Raw genomic sequence first — 22,166 nt, forward strand, 5'->3', positions numbered from 1 at the left:
AAAACTGAAACAATAAGAAGTACTTCCAAGATTTGAAAGACGAAAAGCTCCAAGTGGGTTACAGAATTAGATATTGTAATAGCATGGGAAAAATGAAGCAAAGCCTTAGGCAACAAGAAGGATGTATGACAGTGGAATGAAAACTTTCAACTTCAAGTAAAAAAGGACAAGGAAAAATACCTCAATAATATCGACAAATGGAGGAATGTGAAAAAAAAAGGAAAGTGAGATGGGAAAATTTACAGCTAAAATAGGAACATTCAAAAATAATCATAGTAATAATCTGGTAAATAAGATAAAAGAAAGATGAAAGGATATAGTGAAACACTTTACAAATGTTTCAATCCTTCTGTAATCCCATTTGTAGAGAGAAAATATTCACGAACCAACTTCTTAGAATCTGAAGTATGACAGGCAGTAGATCAGTTGTGAAATAAGAAAGCATCGGATATACAGTAGATGAAAAATCTGTTGAACTATTTAACTGCAGAAGAAGAGGCAGTTAAGGTGGTAACAGATCTGCGTCAACAAATATGGAACAAGAGTGTGGCCTACAGATTGGAAAAGACTGGTGAATGTATGCCTATGTGAGAAAAGAAGGCAGAAGTTAAGAGGGTACATAAATTACTAAACTTACACTAATTCATTGTGCAAGCAAAGTTTTGCTTAAGATCTTTAAAGGAGCAACAGAGTTATATTGGAGAGTCCAGTCAAATGAACAGCAGGTTTCAGAAAAGATAAAGGGACATGAGAACAGATAGGTAGTGTAAGATGGATAATGGAGAGCACAAGACAATACAAGAAGGTTTATCTTTGTTTCATCACCTACAGCAAAGTTATTGACTGAATACATCAGTGTTTCTTAAAGTGTGGTCTTAGGACCCCTGTGGGTCCCCCATGACCCTCTCAAGGGTCCACAAAATCAAAATTATTTGGCAGCCTGTGTTGAAAAATAATAACAATATTAAAATCCCACCAAACAGTCATGCAAAGCAGTAGTGGCAGCGAGTGCATCAATTTTAATTTTTAATACGGTAAGCATCGATAAATATAACGCATGCAAAAAAAGGCCCTTTGGGGTCCTCTGTAATTTTTAAAAGTAGGAAAAAGTGCTGAAAGAAAACAGTTTAGGAAACACTTGAATAGACGTTGATAGAATGGGAAACACATATAAGCAAATGAATGTACCAAAATGCCTGATCATTAAGAGAAATGTTTACAATGGAGAAGAAGCTACTGTAAGAAATGAATTTGAAGAACTAGAGTGGGTCAACGGCTGCACAGTTTCTGCTGAGAACAGGTCCCTTGCTGCAAATCTGCAACATGGACTGCTTATTGATGCCAGAGGTAGGAAGGACATCTGGATTATAACTAAACAGATGCTTAAACATCTCCTTAAGTGCAACTCCTCCTCCTGACCTTTGCCCTCGGTCCTGGGGTTGCTAACAGAAGGCGGTGGGCTGACTGAAACATCACCACTATCACCTCCTCTTGCATGGAAAGTAAAGCTTCAGGAATGCTGCCTCAGGAGGAGTGGGTAGTAAAACAAGCCTTGTTACAGCAGTTGCCCTTAACCAGCAAACTTTGGCATTCCCTCCCTCCCTTCCCCAATTCTCTGACTGGCTTAGCTCTCCCAGTCATAGCTTGTTCAGTGGGTTTTTAATAGGGAAAATATAATTTGGAGAATGTACCCAGCTAGAACTAAACTAGGGGGTGGGGAGGGAAATGAAACCCTCTTTTTGAAACAGGAAAAGAGCTCTTTAATATGTGTGTATGTGTATCTAGCAAGTATCGTTACTCTCAGTACCAATAACATTCAACAAAACTGATCAGAAGAATTGATTCCCACAAATATGCAAGCAAGCATATTTTGGAGGTGGAGGAAAATCTGAGGAAGTTTCTTTTAAACATTTGAAAATATCTGAAAAACAATAGGAAGAATGGGGAATTTTTTTTTCTTTTTATCAAGGAAATCCCATCTACTCGATTAGATCCTATTGCATTAGATCCTACTATCTAATCTTTTAGCTTCAAAACTGAAGCTAAAAGAAAAATGAAAATGGGATTAGGTCTCTGGAGGTTGCCTCTGAGCCAAAGAGGCAACCAGATGCTTACCACTACTCTAACAGAAACACCAGTCCAGCACTGAGTCCAGTGGTTCCTTGAAACAATTTCTTCCACTATAGTTGGCTCTCCTGTCACTCTTTCTTCAACAAGAGTTATATCCAGAATGGCTCTTTCTGTGCCATGTTCTCCTTAAATGCCTGTTGCTTTGCTCCAAAATTATACTCAGATTGTCCCTCAGCCAGCTTAATCCAGTAGCAGTAGGGACACGGACTATTGTTAGAGTACAGTCCCAGACAGGAGAATTCAAAAGATAAATCCTAGTTGCTAGAGATAAAACAAATTCTAACCATAGCAGCTAGAACAGAATGGAACCACTCTGTTTCATTCCATACCTGAAACAAAACAGCCTTCTTTCAGTCCATGTTTGGAACAAAATATTCATTTGGTTCAAACATGAATAATATGAAACCACTTGTTTTGTGTATGGGACATTTGTGCACAGAATGTTTTGCACATCACTAGCAATAAAAACTTGAGCAATATCATGAAGGATAAGGACATTTCTATGACAATAAATAACAGAATAGTTAAAGCAGTGGTCCTTCCAGTGATAAAATATGACTGTGGAAGCTGGGCACTGAGAAAAAGCAAGAGAAAGATGTCACTTTTGAATTAAGAATTTGTGGTTTATTGCTGGAGACTGATCAAAATGGCAAGCATTTGTCCACAAAATCATCAGGCGTTGAATTAAACTCGATGTCCTAACTAACAAGGATGTCATAGATATAATGTGATTTTGAGTTTATAACAGGATGTGTGATGCAATGAATGGAAATGCTGTTTAAACTGTTTAATTTTGATTCTGGTTATTTTCTTTAGAATAAGTTTCCTTAATGGACACTTTCCAATTCTTTGCTACAGAACAGGTGTTGGGATGAGTTGTGATGGGTGCACACAGAATAATATTGATTTGCTTTTTTTGGAATTGCAGAGTTTAGTCTTTAGCAGTAGGAAATGTTGCTTGGGAAGATGTGCCAGTCAGTTTGGAACTGGAGGTAGAGAAGCTGTATATGCTAGATGCATATTTTATTTGCTTCACTGGTATCTAGAAACTGAAAATATTTAGTGATGCTTGGAGTACCTAATGCTTGCTAATTCTGCTACTGTTAGCTCCAGGTCTGAAAGATGATTTGAAAATGTCATTTTGGGGGAAAACCCCCCACAAAATTTATGTCTTTAAAAAATGTTTGCAGATTAGTTCAAATATAACTTTACTATATTAGGCTACATTAAAAGATGGCATTGTTTAACTTACTCATGATCTCTACCTCCCCTTCTTACTTAAAAATACAGGTGGAATTTTGCTCATAATATGTACTGAACAGCTAGGAGAAGCTGCTAATAATGATTATGCTTGTCAAGGGTGGCTTCTAAAACTTTTAATTTTTTAAAGGTTGTTTTGCCTGGGTCTTTGAGAGGGAAAGAGAAAGAAGGACATGACCAAACCCTGGGTTTTAATATTTTATTTATAAGTGACTAATCTTTTGCAGAGAGCCAGTTTGGTATAGTGGTTAAGATGCCAGACTAGAAACCAAGAGACCATGAGTTCTAGTCCTGCCTTAGGCACAAAGCCAGCTAGATGACCTTGGGCCAGTCACTTTCCCTCAGCCCTAGGAAGTAGGCAATGGCAAACCACTTCTGAAATCTTGCCAAGAAAATGCAGGGACTTGTCCAGGCAATCTCCAGGAGTCAATACTGACTTGAAGGCACCAAAAGCAGAACCCTTTTGCAGCAGGGGTGGGATAGACTCATTCTTTCGGTATACTGTAACTTCCTTCCTTGGAACTGCTGTTACATGTTTCTACCCATTCCCCTGTTGACCAGAATCCTGATGAAGATCAACAGGGATTCCACCAACAGCATTTTCATTGCATCTTGGTGGTCTTGGTAGCCATCAGTGTCATTTTATTTATAAGTCAGGGTTCCCAAACTTTTCTGACCCCCCATCTTTTTCTCTGTTTCAATATATTTTTATGAAAACTTTTCCTTGGCAAAGGCACTTCTGTGTGTGACTTCAACTTCATAAAGCTGCATAGTTTCTTCCAAAGATATTGCAACATATTCTTCATTGTGCTCTGTGATCCACGTACTGGTGCAATGCAGTGTTTGGAATTTTTCAGACTATACAGAACTTTTTGGTGGGAGTTGTGCCACCTCAGATGTACCATGCAACTAGGTAAGATCCTTGCCAACCCTCTTCAATAGTTTTCAGTTGCCAAGGCATGTTTATCTCTAAGCTGATCATCCATTATCAAAATTCTTTATTTGTCTTTAGTCTTCTTGAAAGATTTGTGGGGTCACTACCCCACTAACCTCCCATTGCAGGCATCCAGTCTTTGGTCTTATGGCTCTTAAGACCCATTTCTCAAGTGCCAGGATTGTGGGAGGAAACTCCCTCCCCCTTCCCCCAGTGGCTATAAACAGGTCTTTTTTGGCTTTATGAAGTTCATGCAATAGACACTCAAGAACTGTCAGGTCTTTTACTAAACAGGCTTGTTGCACATATTGGCCATTCTTGACTTGCTTTCAAGGTACATGGACTTCCATAATTAATGATAAATGGCTTTTGGATTCTGTTGATAATTTCAAGTAATTATCATATTGAGTCATGACTAACCCCATATCTAATTGCTCTGTCATTTCTGAGTTATCTCCAGAGATATGTTTTCTCTCCTCCTTCAAGGTAGTCCTAGTCAGGAAACAGACTCCACAAGTTTCACTGGAACTATACTTTATTGATATAGACCATTGTAACAGACTTCAGCAAAGGATCGTTACCTTGTTGTGGTGCTGGAGCTTGAGCACCTCAATGATGCCATGAGCTGAACCGTGAAGGGCCACCCAAGACGGGGAAGGTCATGACAGAGAGGTCAGACTAAATGCGATCCCTGGGGAAGGTAATGGCAACCCACCCCAGTATTCTTGCCGTGAAAACTAAATGGATCAGTACAACCAGAGATACGTCGGTATACCATCGGAAGATGAGACCCCCAGGTCGGAAGATGGTCAAAATGCTACTGGGGAGGAACAGAGGATGAGTTCAACTAGCCCCAGACGTGATGACGCAGCTAGCTCAAAGCCGACAGGACGGCTAGCAGCTGACGGTGCTGGTGGTGAACGGCGAATCCGATGTTCTAAGGATCAACACACCATTGGAACCTGGAATGTAAGATCTATGAGCCAGGGCAAATTGGATGTGGTTATTAGTGAGATGTCAAGATTAAAGATAGACATTTTGGGCATCAGTGAACTGAAATGGACTGGAATGGGCCACTTCACATCAAATGACCACCAGATCTACTACTGTGGACAAGAGGACCACAGAAGAAATGGAGTAGCCTTCATAATTAATCGTAAAGTGGCTAAAGCAGTGCTTGGATACAATCCAAAAAATGATAGAATGATCTCAATTCGAATTCAGGGCAAGCCATCTAACATCACAGTGATCCAAATATACGCCCCAACCACAAATGCTGAAGAAGCTGAAGTAGAGCAGTTCTATGAGGATCTGCAGCACCTACTGGACAACACGCCTGAAAGAGATGTCGTTTTCATCACAGGAGGCTGGAATGCTAAGGTGGGCAGTCAAATGACACCTGGAATTACAGGTAAGCATGGCCTGGGAGAACAAAATGAAGCAGGACATAGGCTGATAGAATTTTGCCAAGACAACTCACTCTGCATAACAAACACTCTCTTCCAACAACCTAAGAGACGGCTTTATACATGGACTTCACCAGATGGACAACACCGAAATCAGATTGACTGCATCCTTTGCAGCCAAAGGTGGCGGACAGCTATACAGTCAGTAAAAACAAGACCTGGAGCTGACTGTAGTTCAGATCACGAACTTCTTCTTGCACAATTTAGGATCAGACCAAAGAGATTAGGGAAGACCCACAGATCAGCTAGATATGAGCTCACTAATATTCCTAAGGAATATGCAGTGGAGGTGAAGAATCGATTTAAGGGACTGGACAGTAGATAGGGTCCCGGAAGAACTATGGACAGAAGTTCGCAACATTGTTCAGGAGGCGGCAACAAAATACATCCCAAAGAAAGAGAAAACCAAGAAGGCAAAATGGCTGTCTGCTGAGACACTAGAAGTAGCCCAAGAAAGAAGGAGAGCAAAAGGCAACAGCGATAGGGGGAGATATGCCCAGTTACTTGCAAAATTCCAGAGGTTAGCCAGAAGAGATAAGGAATTATTTTTAAACAAGCAATGCGTGGAAGTGGAAGAAGACAATAGAATAGGAAGGACAAGAGACCTCTTCCAGAAAATTAGAAACATTGGAGGTAAATTCCAGGCAAAAATGGGTATGATCAAAAACAAAGATGGCAAGGACCTAACAGAAGAAGAAGAGATCAAGAAAAGGTGGCAAGAATATACAGACGACCTGTATAGGAAGGATAACAATATCGGGGATAGCTTTGACGGTGTGGTCAGTGAGCTAGAGCCAGACATCCTGAAGAGTGAGGTTGAATGGGCCTTAAGAAGCATTGCTAATAACAAGGCAGCAGGAGACGACGGCATCCCAGCTGAACCGTTCAAAATCTTGCAAGATGATGCTGTCAAGGTAATGCATGCTATATGCCAGCAAATTTGGAAAACACAAGAATGGCCATCAGACTGGAAAAAATCAACTTATATCCCCATACCAAAGAAGGGAAACACTAAAGAAGGTTCAAACTATCAAACAGTGGCACTCATTTCACATGCCAGTAAGGTAATGCTCAAGATCCTGCAAGGTAGACTTTAGCAATTCATGGAGCGAGAATTGCCAGATGCACAAGCTGGGTTTAGAAAAGAACACATCATGCGACAAGCTGGGCTTGAGGAATCCAAGGCTGGAGTTAAAATCGCTGGAAGAAACATTAACAATCTCAGATATGCAGATGATACCACTTTGATGGCTGAAAGCGAAGAGGAACTGAGGAGCCTTATGATGAAGGTGAAAGAAGAAAGTGCAAAAGCTGGCTTGCAGCTAAACCTCAAAAAACCAAGATTATGGCAACCAACTTGATTGATAACTGGCAAATAGAGGGAGAAAATGTAGAAGCAGTGAAAGACTTTGTATTTCTAGGTGCGAAGATTACTGCAGATGCTGACTGCAGTCAGGAAATCAGAAGACGCTTAATCCTTGGAAGAAGAGCAATGACCAATCTCGATAAAATAGTTAAGAGCAGAGACATCACACTGACAACAAAGGTCCGCATAGTTAAAGCAATGGTGTTCCCCGTGGTAACATATGGCTGCGAGAGCTGGACCATAGGGAAGGCTGAGAGAAGGAAGATCGATGCTTTTGAACTGTGGTGTTGGAGGAAAATTCTGAGAGTGCCTTGGACTGCAAGAAGATCAGACGAGTCCATCCTCCAGGAAATAAAGCCAGACTGCTCACTTGAGGGAATGATATTAAAGGCAAAACTGAAATACTTTGGCCACATAATGAGAAGACAGGACACCCTGGAGAAGATGCTGATGCTGGGGAGAGTGGAAGGCAAAAGGAAGAGGGGCCGAGCAAGGGTCAAGGTGGATGGATGATATTCTAGAGGTGGCGGACTCATCCCTGGGGGAGCTGGGGGTGTTGATGACCGACAGGAAGCTCTGGCGTGGGCTGGTCCATGAAGTCACGAAGGGTCAGAAGCGACTAAACGAATAAACAACAATTGTAACAGAATCTTGAAAGCCTGACTATGTATTCCCTTCCCTCCCTCTTATACCTCAGGAAGTTAGGGTGGAGCCAATTTGAGTTTTTTTTATACTTCCCTCATTTCCCAGGTTTAAAGCACATTTTTATTTTTGTAACTGATTTTGTATTGTTTCTCCAAGGGCATCTTTGTGGACATCTACAGGGGAACTCTTAAGTGTTCCTTCATGGGATTGTGTTCTGGCAGGCCCAGACTTATATTGGATTAGGAGACATTTTTTGAGAAACTCTCATTTTGAGATGGCATTGATGACATTGATCATCATGCCTCTGGCAGAATGTGATGTGCCTTGCAATTACAGATTTGCAGGACACACAGCTTTATATATCTGTAGTAACCTACCATTGCTCCTCCTTTGCTTTATAGTAGATGGATCAATTTGCTAGTTTACTGTCATACCATCTGTCTTACCATCTCCACAGTTCCAAGATTTTTTTTTAAGTTTGACACTTGTCAATGTGTTCTTCCATCTTCAAGATGTGATTTTGTTCAATTATCTTGGTTGCTGTGTTCAAAAACACCATAGTTCTTGATATTTTGATGGATGCCAAATACTAGGGTATAACCAAAAAGACTGTGTCTTTAATATACAGCAATTTAACCAGGGTAATGTTAACAATGCTGTTGATATCAGCCTCAAATGCCTCAATAGGACATGATACCATAGATGCTACAGTAATGTTCCAACTCCTGAGTTTCATCTCCAAAAACTAGGTGATTGTAACCTTACCTTATTGGACCTTGTCTGAGGTTCTTGCTGTTCTTGTTATAATAGACTCATTATTAGATCATAGGAAATTAATTTCACATTGACTGTAACCCATTGATTTACCAGGACAAGACAAGACATTGAGGCTCAATATTCCAACGTCTTATATATAACTAGTATCAGTTTAATTAACTTCATATTCCTGTAAAGAAAGTTTATTGTTTTTTGCAGCCCAAGAGCCACGGCATGCCAGGAAGTCCCTTTGCACCGTGGTACTGGGCTGGGCTGGGGCTGGACTTCGTGCTGTGGCTCAGGGGCTTTCTGCAGCCCCAGAGTCAGAGCATATTCTGCGTGCAGCGTGCCAAGAAGCCCCTGAGCCACAGCATATTCTTTCCCTGGCCTTCCTGAGCTAGCACCTCACCATAGCACCCCCTCCCCAACTTGTGCGCTGCCTGCACTGGCCTTCATAGGCCTCCCCCACCCCCTGCAGCACCCCTGTGCTACTTACCTGGGACTCCTACCTCTTCCTGCTAAATGACCTGCACGTCTTGCGGTTACAACAGCAACTGGGACTGCCTGAGATTGCCGTTGCTAAGTGATGTGATCACGTGACGTGCTTTATGACCACATCATTTAGTGATGGAAATTCTGATCCCAATTGTGGTCGTAAGTCGAGGACTACCTGTAGTATCCTTGCTGTCTGACTCAGCTATATCAGAAACCACCCACAAATGGACAAACTATCCATCTGTGATAACTCTTGTCAGATCCCATTGGGATCCAAGGGCAATCTTGGAAGAACAGGCAGTGCCTAACCTTTTGTAGCAGTGGTGAGATAGACTCACTGTTCTTTTTCTTCTTGGAACTTCTGTTACACATTTCTGCACATTGCCCTGTTGACCAGTATCCTAACAAAAATCATCAGGGATTCGACCAACATACTCATTGTATCTTGGTGGTCTTGGCAGCACTGATTTGCCCAGTTGCTCTATATCATCCATTGGGAGTACCTCCACCTTCCAGCCTGATCTGACTTCTTCATCTGTCAATGTCAAAACTTCCACCCAGACCTCAGTTTTTTTCTGCCTTACAGCTTGGAGGATTTAATTCTACAACTCCTCTGTATGGAAACAGAAATTGGCTTCTTAGAAACCTTCCACAAGAGGTTTAAATGGCCAAATAGAAATATTTTGAGGAGCTAGCTCCAGACAACAGATTAATCCTGTATAGCATTAGTTCAATCATGTTTTGCACCCTTGCACCTGAAGTGGCAAGTCTTAGCTCACTCTTCAGGAAAGATATACATGTTCTTTTTTCCTTTATCAGGTCATACAGTACTTTCTAATCTGCTAATGAAGAGTTTCATGATAGATCTAGCACATCTCTCTCCTCTTGCTTCCCTGCTGCTTCCATCCTAGAACCCTGTCCTTGTTCTTTTATGTTAATATTAGAATTCTTTTAGCCTACATCTTCACCCTGATTCACCTTCTCTCATGGGAGAGAGCTTTTATGGTGGCTCAGTGAGCTGGAAAACTCAATGCCTTATAAGAAACCCTTCTGTACTTTTCATAGAAGCAAAATACTCTTCTTTCAGATATTTAATTTCTTCCAAAGTCATTCTTGACCATCCTCTTGTATCTCAGTGCATCTTCTTTGCTAACCTAGCCCCTCAACACCATTGAGAATATTGAGTCATTCTTTTGATGTTCATTGTGTTCTCACTTTTTAACTGGGTATTTGTGGTCTTGCAAAACCCATCTAAAGAGCATGATGTCCACCATACCCCAAGTTTGGCCAAACTGCCATGCCCCTTTCTGATCTGTGCTTGCTCTACAATAATAACAGCAGCATTTTCTTCTCTCTGAGATATTCCCATATTGGAGTTACGCTGGGCAGCCACATAAAGTCAGCCTTGTACCTTCATTCAACACTGTAGACTAGACTTTTGCTTCCAGAAAGATACTGTCCTTTCTTTAGTCACCTTATGATAACCAGATCCTTCCTCAGGTAAGAAGCTTTAATAAGCTTCACTCATCTATATGAATTATCAAGACCACAAAGAAAAAGAACTGATTATTGTCCTAATCAGTTGAACACAGTTCAAACTGATTAGTTTGAATACAAATAACAGTTATTTCAATGGTTATCTGTGAATTTATATAACCAGCCTTTCTTCTCTACTTGGTCTCATTTTTCCTTTGAGTATGTGGTGTTAGTCTTTAGAATGATTACTGAGAGCTATGCCTAGTTTTGTGGTGCACATGGGGAGCAGAACTCCCACTAAACTCTTTTCTGAGCTATAAAAGACTACAGACAGGTCTCTATACAAGCGTGTAACTTATGTGTGTGAATTCATAGTTAATTGTTTGAAGAATTGTAGTTAGAATTAAATAACTAGTTTCTTTTCATGAATCTTCCAAATCTTCTGTCATTTACTCATTTATTGTGCCTTGGTGCTCATTCTGTGCCTCTTTTCTACACCCCTATCAGTCCTCCATTAATCTTCAGAGCCCCAGAGACTGCATACTTTTGGAATTTGCTGTATTCTTGTTTGCTTAAATATGCTGGGTTTAGCATATTTATTTATGCTAAATAAAATATTTTTATTTAGCATAAAAGAAAGAAACATTTTTCTTTTCAAGGCATCATAATATGTATGTGTGTGTGCTTTTTTTAAATCACACAGGGATGGGAACATTAAAGATAGATTTTGTTGGAGAACTGAATGACAAAATGAAAGGATTCTATCGAAGTAAATACATCACCCCTTCTGGAGATACTCGGTTTGCTGCTGTTACCCAATTTGAGGTATGGAATTCTTTGATTTGTAGTTTACCCATCCTATTAATATTAATTGGATTAACAACCTGGTTTTTTAAAAAAAAAAATTCTCTTCAGTTCAATTCTGCTTGTGTTGCTCTTTTTTACCAAGCTTAAAAATACACTTTTTTTGCCCTTTTGATTGTGTGTGTGTGTATCCTTTTGAATATTGAATATGACAGTTCTTGTATGGATCTGTCAGAATACCTCAAATGTTTTGGCTATTTAGTGCTGCTTGTTTCTTTCTTGCAGGCCACTGATGCTCGCAGGGCCTTTCCTTGCTGGGATGAGCCAGCCATCAAGGCAACTTTTGATATTTCCTTGGTGGTTCCCAAAGACAGGGTAGCTTTGTCAAATATGGTAAGTACTTTAATAACTTAAAATCATACTACAAAGTGGCTAGACAAACAGAAAAAAGTTACTGCAGGGCATGACCTGAGGTTTGGATGGCATCACTTTCTATGGTACGATAAAGTTAAGGTTAATGTAGCTTTTAAAAATCACTATATTAGAAGTGCCATATTGAGAATATGGAGTAGATATTAACCCAGGTTGTGCTCAAATACGCCTTTGTGGGTCTCAGCACAAGAAGCGTTCTATAGAAAAGAAACAGCAGGCAAAGAGAGATGGTAAATAGAAGAGAATATATGTAGCTCAAGGTTGAACTGTAGAGTCCTTGGTGCTCTCTGAGCTTGGTCTGCAAGCAAACAACCAAGCTCAGCACCAAGGAATCCACAGAGATGATTAGCATATAGACAGCTGTTACAACAAGAGCATGGAGAATATAAGATGAAATCAAGAGATCAATTGACTGCAGAGGGATTTAATTTTCAATGGTTTTCATATGACCAGTTAAGAGAAAGATGTAAGGTAGATAACAGGATGTTTGGAATTGAACAGCTCAAGACAGGATATGAAACTGAACTATGTACAAATGATGAACATGTAACTGCTAAAATGTATAAACTTTTGTTGAAACTTGAAACAGAAGAAGAAGTGAAAGAGTGTATGATAAAATGGGCTAAGAAGTTTGGACACAATATATTGATGGAACAATGGGAAAATACGTGGCTGAAAGGACTGAAATGTACATTATACTATAATTTAAAAGAGAACTTTTATAAAATGATGTGCCATTGGTACATAACTCCAGAAAAATTATCTAGAATGTATAAAGGTACTTCAGATTTATGTTGGAAATGTAGAAAATGTGAAGAGTCATTTTATCATGCCTGGTGGACTTGCAAAAGAGCCAGAAAATTCTGGGTTCAAATACACAGTGATACAAAATATTCTAAAGTTTAATATTCAATTGAAATGAATATTTGTCTATCCATTAGAACTTTCCTTGTTGGGACTAATGGATAGACAATTAGAAAACAGTTATGGAAGATTGTTTTATATATGATAATTGGTACGAGATTATTATATGCACAAAAATGGAAAGACTCTGAAATACCCACAACAGAGGAATGTCTGGTGAAGATGACAGATTAGCAGAGATGGCAAAATTGTCTTGTTTGATTAGAGAAAGGACAATAACTACATTTATTAGTGACTGGACACCCTTTATGGACTTTTTGCTAAAAAAAGAAAAAATGAACTTGTGATTTATGGGTTTAATGATTAGAAAGGGTAGACTATGGAAAGAAGGAAATTATGTTGTAACCTTAGAGAGTTAATATGTTTTCTACTACAGATTAAGGTTACTATGGTAACTAATCATTTTGGAGGTTGAATGTAATTGTCCCCTTTTCACGTGTTAATGGTTGCATTGCCTAAGGGAGGAACTTGCCTGAACTTGTTTTAGTTTCAGTTTCCCTTCTGTGTAGGCTTGCAGAGAATATGCAGCTGAGAGAAATCTCTCCTCTCAGCAAAAAGCCTTTAAATATGTTTTGCTTTCTGTAAATAAAATTATTTTTATAGAAATGCCTGGTGTGTGACTTTTCTGACCTCTCCTGGGCCAAAGGCTTTCTAGCACTCTGCCAACAGAGAGAGGGTAAAATATAATTGTACTTGTAACTGCTGTTAAGAAGATTGGAAGCTGCTTCTTTATAACCTTTCCTTTCCTTTCCTTATTTCCTTCTTTGCACTTTTTAAATTTACTTACTACTTTTCTTTAGTTTCCTTACTTTTTTCTTTAAAAATTTGTATTGTTTTTATTATTTTAAAAATTTCTTTAATAAAAATTATATATATAGATATATATAGAGAGAGAAAAAGTTACTGCAAGTTAAAAGAGAAAGCAAGGGAGACTATATGCTAGAATGAGATGGGAGATCAAGTGTGTAGTAGATGAACTTAAAGGAAAGAGTTGAGGCCGTGTTACTGTGATTTGGCACTGAGAAATAGCCCAGAATGTACCACTTCCACTTTATAAAATCTGCTGTTGCTTCACATTCAATCTATGAGTCTCTTCATCATTTGTTGGACAGAATATCACTGACCGGAGGCCCTATCCTGATGATGAAAATCTGGTAGAAGTGAAGTTTTGCCGTACTCCTGTGATGTCAACATACCTTGTTGGTTTTGTGGTTGGAGAATATGACTTCGTTGAGACCAGGTCCACTGATGGTGTGTTAATCCGTGTTTATACTCCTGTTGGCAAAGCAGAACAAGGAAAGTTTGCATTAGAGGTAAGATAGTTAAAAGATCTTTATATTTATTGCTCTATGGCAGTTGCTGGAAAACAAAACCAAAGTGTTAAAAATATTTTAATTTCATTTAACTTGCAACTTCAAATGTGTGCTGTTAGATATATATAAATATAAATATAAAATACCGGGAATTTTAACAATTGAAGCGAATATATGTAGCTCAGGGTTAAACCGTGGAGTCCTTGGTGCTCTCTGAGCCTTGTTGTTTTCTTGCAGACTTTTCATTGCCAGACTAGGCAACGAAACATCTGCAAGAAAACAACAAGGCTCAGAGAGCACCAAGGACTCCACAATTTTAATGATCTCAGACATTACTGTACACTGCAGAATACATAGATGGCATATAGATAGTCTGGGACTTAATCCCTGGCATTTTTGGGTAAGAATGGGGCAAAAATTGATTTGAAGCCATGAGTATTGTCACTAATCAGTACCAAAAGCATTGAGTTAAACAGACTGCATAAAAGGCAGCTTTCAGTGTGTTTCATGGTGGGATGGGGCACAGTTCTTCAGGCATTGGTCAGAATGTAGGGTATATTTTCCCACACTAATTGATCTCATAGAGGTCAAGTTTCATAATAAAACGAGTCCCATAACTCTGAAGTTAAGGACTTCAGAATTACAGATTTCAAGTTCTTAGGTAGAATTGGGATCTAGAAAACAAAATTTCAAAGAGATGCAATATTAGGTAGTGAATTTCTCTTATATCTTAAGAACTTTCCCCCATTATAAAAAAGACACTATAGACATACATTTTATGATGCCTTATAATTTGGTAAATCATGTGGTTATGGTATCTTGATTTAGTGGGAAGTTTTAAAAATGTATCAAGCTATCTAGAAGGTAAAGGTTGAATTACAATATCATGGTCAGTTACTAACAGATGGGCAATATAGTCAAGTATACCTTATTATAATTTTTCATCTTTTTATTTCTGAAGGTTGCTGCTAAAACCTTGCCTTTTTATAAGGACTACTTCAATGTTCCTTACCCTCTTCCTAAAATCGATCTCATAGCTATTGCAGACTTTGCAGCAGGTAAAGTACTTTATATTTTTCTGAAATCCTGAGCTTTCTTTACATTATAAAATATTTCAGAAGACTGTTGTGTGCATCAATATCAATAAAACTTTGTATTTATTTTCAAAGGTGCCATGGAGAACTGGGGCCTTGTTACTTATAGGTAGGATATTAAAATACTATATTCTTTCCATATTCTTATGTTCATGTTTCCATATTCGTTGATTTCCCCAGATTTATCAAGTGAGTTGTAAAGACTTGGAATGAATTAGGTTTTGTACTGATTAGCATGAAGTAGTTTCCTTGAACCTGAATTGTTCCATTTTGGATAGCATGAAGTTTTTGTACAAATCTGTTCTTCAGAAGATCATTGCAGAAAGAAAGAAAACGAATGATGTAAGAATCATGATACTATTGCATTGTAGCATTTTTAAATAACATCTGCCTGGACATAACTAAGCTACATTCACATTCATTGGTATACTATAGTATACAACTGTAAACATAGAGCCATGTATTTTCTTCTTTTTTTTCCGGGATGGTCATGAAAAGAAGCTAAGTGTTTGATTCTACTTTATTTAGCTTTTGTTTTCTTCCTTATGCTTGACCCCAGCTTACTGAATCTGTAGATCATTCTAGTCCAGAAATGTAAGTTAAGGCTAGAGCAGTGGAAGTGTGTTCATGTGGACATCGTTTTTGAGCAGTCTGTGGCTTGTGTGTGAAGATTAGTGTAATACAGTTGCAGTCGAAATTATTCAACCCCCATTGCAAATCAGATTGATTACCAAAATGTACAGACTTTCAGCTGTTTGCAATGAACAAATCAAACAAAAGCAATTGAAATAGCTCAACACAAGAAACGCTTCAAGTGGTCTCCCCAAATTCAACTGAAAATCCAACTTATCATGACTGTAGGCAGAGTGTTCTTTTCAGCGTACTAAATGCAGAAAGTTTCCATGGTAGAACTCCAAGACATACACCACTACTGACCCAAAAGCACAAGAAGAGTCGGCTCCAATATGCTCAAAATCATATCAATAAGCCACAGAAGTTTTGGGATTCTGTTCTGTGGAGTGATGAAACAAAACTGGAACTTTTCGACTTGATGGATCAGCAGTATGTCTGGAGGAAGAAGAATGAAGCATATGCTGAAAAGAACACTCTGCCTACAGTTAAGCATGGTGGTGGCTCAGTGATGCTCTGCGGCTGCTTTGCATCTTCTGGCACTGGAAACCTGCAGCGTGTGGACGGCAAGATGGATTCATTGAAGTATCAGGAAATCCTAGGAGAAAACGTCATGCCGTCTGTAAGGAAGCTGAAGCTTGGGCGTCATTGGACCTTCCAACAAGACAATGATCCCAAGCATACCTCAAATTCCACTAAGGCTTGGATGCAGAAGAAGTCCTGGAAGATTCTACAGTGGCCATCACAGTCACCTGACTTGAACCCCATAGAAAATCTCTGGTGGGATTTGAAGAAGGCAGTTGCAGCATGCAAACCCAAGAATATTACTGAACTGGAGGCCATAGCTCATGAGCAATGGGCTACGATTCTTCAGGAACACTGCCAGAAGCTGGTGTCTGGCTATGCATCTTGTTTGCAGCAGGTCGTAACAGCAGAAGGGTGCTCTACTAAGTACTGAAGATGCTTGCCATGAAGGGGTTGAATAATTTTGAGATTGGAGAAGTCATGATAAGTTGCATTTTCAGTTGACTTTGGGGACACCACTTGAAGCATTTGTTGTGTTGAGCTATTTCAATTGCTTTTGTTTGATTTGTTCATTGCAAACAGCTGAAAGTCTGTACATTTTGGTAATCAACCTGATTTGCAATGGGCGTTGAATAATTTCGACTGCAACTGTATATGAATGTGAGTCCTTGGCATCATCCATTCACTAGGACCATGACACCAAGATTTATTTTTAGTTAACGACTTTGTTTTCTGGTCTTTTCTGGGCAGATAGAGCCAGGGCATGACATTTGCATATTAAACTGAGCAAATCAAATCATAGCTGGCTTGGGGGTACTTGGATGTGTTTGCTGCTAAATCAGCCCTATGGTTTACCATGGCATGGCAAACTAGCCTGTTGTGTTTAGAGCTAATGATGATTTATTGAAACAGCCAAGCATTAAGCTGTGGTTAGAAATTCTGGCTTCTTTTAATGAAACACAGTTTCTGTTGAGCCTTTAGCAACTTGGTTACATATTGGCCTTGTTCCCAAAACAAGTTTAACCAATCAGCTATAAATCCAGTCAAATCCCTTATCAATAGTTCTGGCAGTAGGCAGTCACATAAACTGTGTCCAAATTCACAATTTGGGGAGTAGACTTCTTCCACATAAAATTTGTCCAGGTGTGCTTAATATCTCTTGAGTCCTTGGACCAGGAGAGTACTGACAAACTTTCATGACATTGCTAGCCTCTTCCCCATTGCCTGGTAGGCAGCAGTAATTGTGGCTTGGCTGCTACACAGTGTCTTGGAAGTACATTCTTGTGTTGCCAGGCTTTGACACTGATTTCTATTATGGAGAATGAAAGCTTTCTGTCTCTTCATGGCCTTATAAGAGGAGAAGTGGGGGAGACACAAGCATGAATTCAAGAAAATTTGCATATATTGCTCTGTTAACAATGGTTAAGAATTTGTATATAGGATGTGAGAATGGATATTCTTGTCATGAGTACTGATGGTGAGCAGGAGGGGGCCCCTATCCAGGGGGAAAAGTGCATGCTTTAGTTTAGAGGTTTTGAACTTTCCTTCAAAGAAACTCTGAGCAGCCCTGCCTTGAGTTTTGGGTTTATCTGTGTGGGTTTCCCACGGTCTTTCAGTCTGGCAGGATTTTCTGTCTACTAGAGTAGGACAGTAAACACTAGGGACCAAGATACTGTCTCAGCATGGTTGTTTGCTCTAAGATAGGACAATTTTCTTTCATATATTTTCTTAGAAATGAATTCCTTCCTCCTTAATGAAAGTATATACAGCTTTGATAGTTAAGTTTAATCAGAGTTCCAGTTTCAAATCCCGACTAAATATAACAGTCACTTTAGGGGGAATTCTCTCAAGATAAGATAGGAAAGAGAAAATACTTAATCTTCCTTTGGCATGCTGACTTTCTAGATGAAGGTCAGGTTTTTTTTTAACTACAGGCTAATAATCCTCATTTATATTTTGGACCTACTTGTTATTTCCATATTTATTTTCAATGATCTCTTTGCAACACTTGGATTTTCCAATAATTTTGTGGGTCCCTTTTCTCTGAACTTTGTAACAATTCACAAAGGTGCATGAATTAGACTCACACGTGTGTTTGGCTATCTGCCCAGTACACTGCCCATTCACATTTAAGATTGTTGGTAAGCCACATTTGGTCCCCAAGTCTTAAAAAAAAAAATTGGCCCCAAAGAGGCCAGTCTCACACTGCAGATCATAAAATTATTGAGCTGCAATTTCCTGCCTTCTTTCCTGCCTTTATTTTCAACCAAAAACGAACAAATGGTCTGTAAGGTTTTTTATTTTTATACACTTACATTCATCTATCTATCAAAATTTTTCAAGTCTTATTACCAAAATAATAACGTTATCATGCACATGTCTTTAAAGTTCAGAAAGGCAATTAAAACCTCATTCATGAGGATCACATCGTTAGGTTTGGATTATAAGTTACTATATAGCAGCCAAGATAACATTTCAACTGAAAATGGATAACATGGTTTGCATTATGAATAGTATGGAATTATATAACCACATAAAACATCTTTTATGCTTGATTTATGTCAGTTTATAAAATGTGCTGAAATTGTGATATCATGGGTTTCTTAATAGAAGTATTTTGGAGTGAATTCTTTCATCACTGAAAAATATTAGTTGCTTTATTATAATTAAAATTGGACTGGTCATTGACCATAATAAAGATCCTTGTCTTATAATTAAAATAACCATAGCAACCTATTATCTGCATAGACACATATGTACTCAACTGGGAATTTTCTACCTAGTCATTTAATAGAGTAATTGGTTTTTGAGGAGTTGGGTGGTTCTTCTTCTGAGTGCTCTGAAAAATGTATTTCCTTGTTGCCTCTTGGTAGATATGGAAGAACAATTTTTCTGTTTCCACATGAGTTTTGGTTAGATGAGTTCTCTAGCTTAACTAAGTTTTTAAATTGCACTGTTCCTTTCTGATGTCACATTGTTCAATCTCTGTTCTTTCCCCTATGCAGGGAAACTGCACTGCTGATTGATCCCAAAAACTCTTGTTCCTCCTCTCGCCAGTGGGTAGCCCTTGTTGTGGGCCATGAACTTGCTCACCAGTGGTTTGGAAACCTCGTGACTATGGTATTTAAGAAGTATATTTAAGTTAAAGATACTCAAATTGTAGCTAAATCCATTCCTATAGTCCTGGGTATCATCACTCATTATTGTGGCAGGTGCCCCATATTTGTTACTGAGAGTGGGCATATCAGCATTTGCATAGTGTTGTAGACAGACTCAGGTCATGTTATGTCAGCTGAGAAACCAGGCCTGAAGAGATGGAAACATTAGGGCAGGTTAGATGGTGAATGTCTTTAATGACACCTGGAATTACAGGTAAGCATGGCCTGGGAGAACAAAATGAAGCAGGACATAGGCTGATAGAATTTTGCCAAGACAACTCACTCTGCATAACAAACACTCCCTTCCAACAACCTAAGAGATGGCTTTATACATGGACTTCACCAGATGGACAACACCGAAATCAGATTGACTACATCCTTTGCAGCCAAAGGTGGCGGACAGCTATACAGTCGGTAAAAACAAGACCTGGAGCTGACTGTAGTTCAGATCACGAACTTCTTCTTGCACAATTTAGGATCAGACCAAAGAGATTAGGGAAGACCCACAGATCAGCTAGATATGAGCTCACTAATATTCCTAAGGAATATGCAGTGGAGGTGAAGAATCGATTTAAGGGACTGGACTTAGTAGATAGGGTCCCGGAAGAACTATGGACAGAAGTCCACAACATTGTTCAGGAGGCGGCAACAAAATACATCCCAAAGAAAGAGAAAACCAAGAAGGCAAAATGGCTGTCTGCTGAGACACTAGAAGTAGCCCAAGAAAGAAGGAAAGCAAAAGGCAACAGCGATAGGGGGAGATATGCCCAATTACATGCAAAATTCCAGAGGTTAGCCAGAAGAGATGAATTATTTTTAAACAAGCAATGCGTGGAAGTGGAAGAAGACAATAGAATAGGAAGGACAAGAGACCTCTTCCAGAAAATTAGAAACATTGGAGGTAAATTCCAGGCAAAAATGGGTATGATCAAAAACAAAGATGGCAAGGACCTAACAGAAGAAGAAGAGATCAAGAAAAGGTGGCAAGAATATACAGACGACCTGTATAGGAAGGATAACAATATCGGGGATAGCTTTGACGGTGTGGTCAGTGAGCTAGAGCCAGACATCCTGAAGAGTGAGGTTGAATGGGCCTTAAGAAGCATTGCTAATAACAAGGCAGCAGGAGACGACGGCATCCCAGCTGAACCGTTCAAAATCTTGCGAGATGATGCTGTCAAGGTAATGCATGCTATATGCCAGCAAATTTGGAAAACACAAGAATGGCCATCAGACTGGAAAAAATCAACTTATATCCCCATACCAAAGAAGGGAAACACTAAAGAAGGTTCAAACTATCAAACAGTGGCACTCATTTCACATGCCAGTAAGGTAATGCTCAAGATCCTGCAAGGTAGACTTTAGTAATTCATGGAGCGAGAATTGCCAGATGCACAAGCTGGGTTTAGAAAAGGCAGAGGAACTAGGGACCAAATTGCCAATATCCGCTGGATAATGGAAAAAGCCAGGGAGTTTCAGAAAAACATCTATTTCTGTTTTATTGACTATTCTAAAGCCTTTGACTGTGTGGACCATAACAAATTGTGACAAGTTCTTAGCGGTATGGGAATACCACGTCATCTTGTATGCCTCCTGAAGAATCTGTATAACGATCAAGTAGCAACAGTAAGAACAGACCACGGAACAACGGACTGGTTTAATATTGGGAAAGGAGTACGGCAGGGCTGTATCCTCTCACCCTACCTATTCAACTTGTACGCAGAACACGTCATGTGACAAGCTGGGCTTGAGGAATCCAAGGCTGGAGTTAAAATCTCTGGAAGAAACATTAACAATCTCAGATATGCAGATGATACCACTTTGATGGCTGAAAGCGAAGAGGAACCGAGGAGCCTTATGATGAAGGTGAAAGAAGAAAGTGCAAAAGCTGGCTTGCAGCTAAACCTCAAAAAACCAAGATTATGGCAACCAGCTTGATTGATAACTGGGAAATAGAGGGAGAAAATGTAGAAGCAGTGAAAGACTTTGTATTTTTAGGTGCGAAGATTACTGCAGATGCTGACCGCAGTCAGGAAATCAGAAGACGCTTAATCCTTGGGAGAAGAGCAATGACCAATCTCGATAAAATAGTTAAGAGCAGAGACATCACACTGACAACAAAGGTCCGCATAGTTAAAGCAATGGTGTTCCCCGTAGTAACATATGGCTGCGAGAGCTGGACCATAGGGAAGGCTGAGAGAAGGAAGATCGATGCTTTTGAACTGTGGTGTTGGAGGAAAATTCTGAGAGTGCTTTGGACTGCAAGAAGATCAAACGAGTCCATCCTCCAGGAAATAAAGCCAGACTGCTCACTTGAGGGAATGATATTAAAGGCAAAATTGAAATACTTTGGCCACATAATGAGAAGACAGGACACCCTGGAGAAGGTGCTGATGCTAGGGAGAGTGGAAGGCAATAGGAAGAGGGGCTGACCAAGGGCAAGGTGGATGGATGATATTCTAGAGGTGACGGACTCGTCCCTGGGGGAGATGGGGGTGTTGACGACCGACAGGAAGCTCTGGTGCGGACTGGTCCATGAAGTCACGAAGAGTTGGAAGTGACTAAACGAATAAACAACAAACAGATGGTGAATATTACCCAAAGGATCCTTTGTAAAATCAAGTTAAAGGCTGAGGTCAGTATTGATTTGTCTGGATGCATCAACTTTAGTGTTTGCTTTGTTCAAAATTCATGCTGGCTGCTGCAGTGACGGGAGGCTGGGAGTTATCCACCCCAGCTAAATCCAAGTTTCCACTCA

At 39.5% G+C, this 22,166-nt stretch overlaps 1 protein-coding gene across 2 annotated transcripts in view; it reads left to right on the forward strand.

Moving 5' to 3' along the window:
- Positions 1-22,166, forward strand: part of NPEPPS (aminopeptidase puromycin sensitive) — a 107,384-nt gene that overhangs the window by 32,213 nt on the left and 53,005 nt on the right. For both annotated transcript variants that reach the window (XM_063300752.1, XM_063300751.1), the window contains exons 4-9: positions 11,232-11,353; positions 11,618-11,725; positions 13,801-14,001; positions 14,963-15,059; positions 15,171-15,204; positions 19,256-19,370. In XM_063300752.1, coding sequence (XP_063156822.1) covers positions 11,232-11,353; positions 11,618-11,725; positions 13,801-14,001; positions 14,963-15,059; positions 15,171-15,204; positions 19,256-19,370 — 677 coding nt within the window. The remainder of the gene's footprint in view (positions 1-11,231; positions 11,354-11,617; positions 11,726-13,800; positions 14,002-14,962; positions 15,060-15,170; positions 15,205-19,255; positions 19,371-22,166) is intronic.

Source organism: Candoia aspera, chromosome 4 (assembly GCF_035149785.1).
Source record: "Candoia aspera isolate rCanAsp1 chromosome 4, rCanAsp1.hap2, whole genome shotgun sequence".
Classification (NCBI taxonomy): Eukaryota; Metazoa; Chordata; class Lepidosauria; order Squamata; family Boidae; genus Candoia; species Candoia aspera.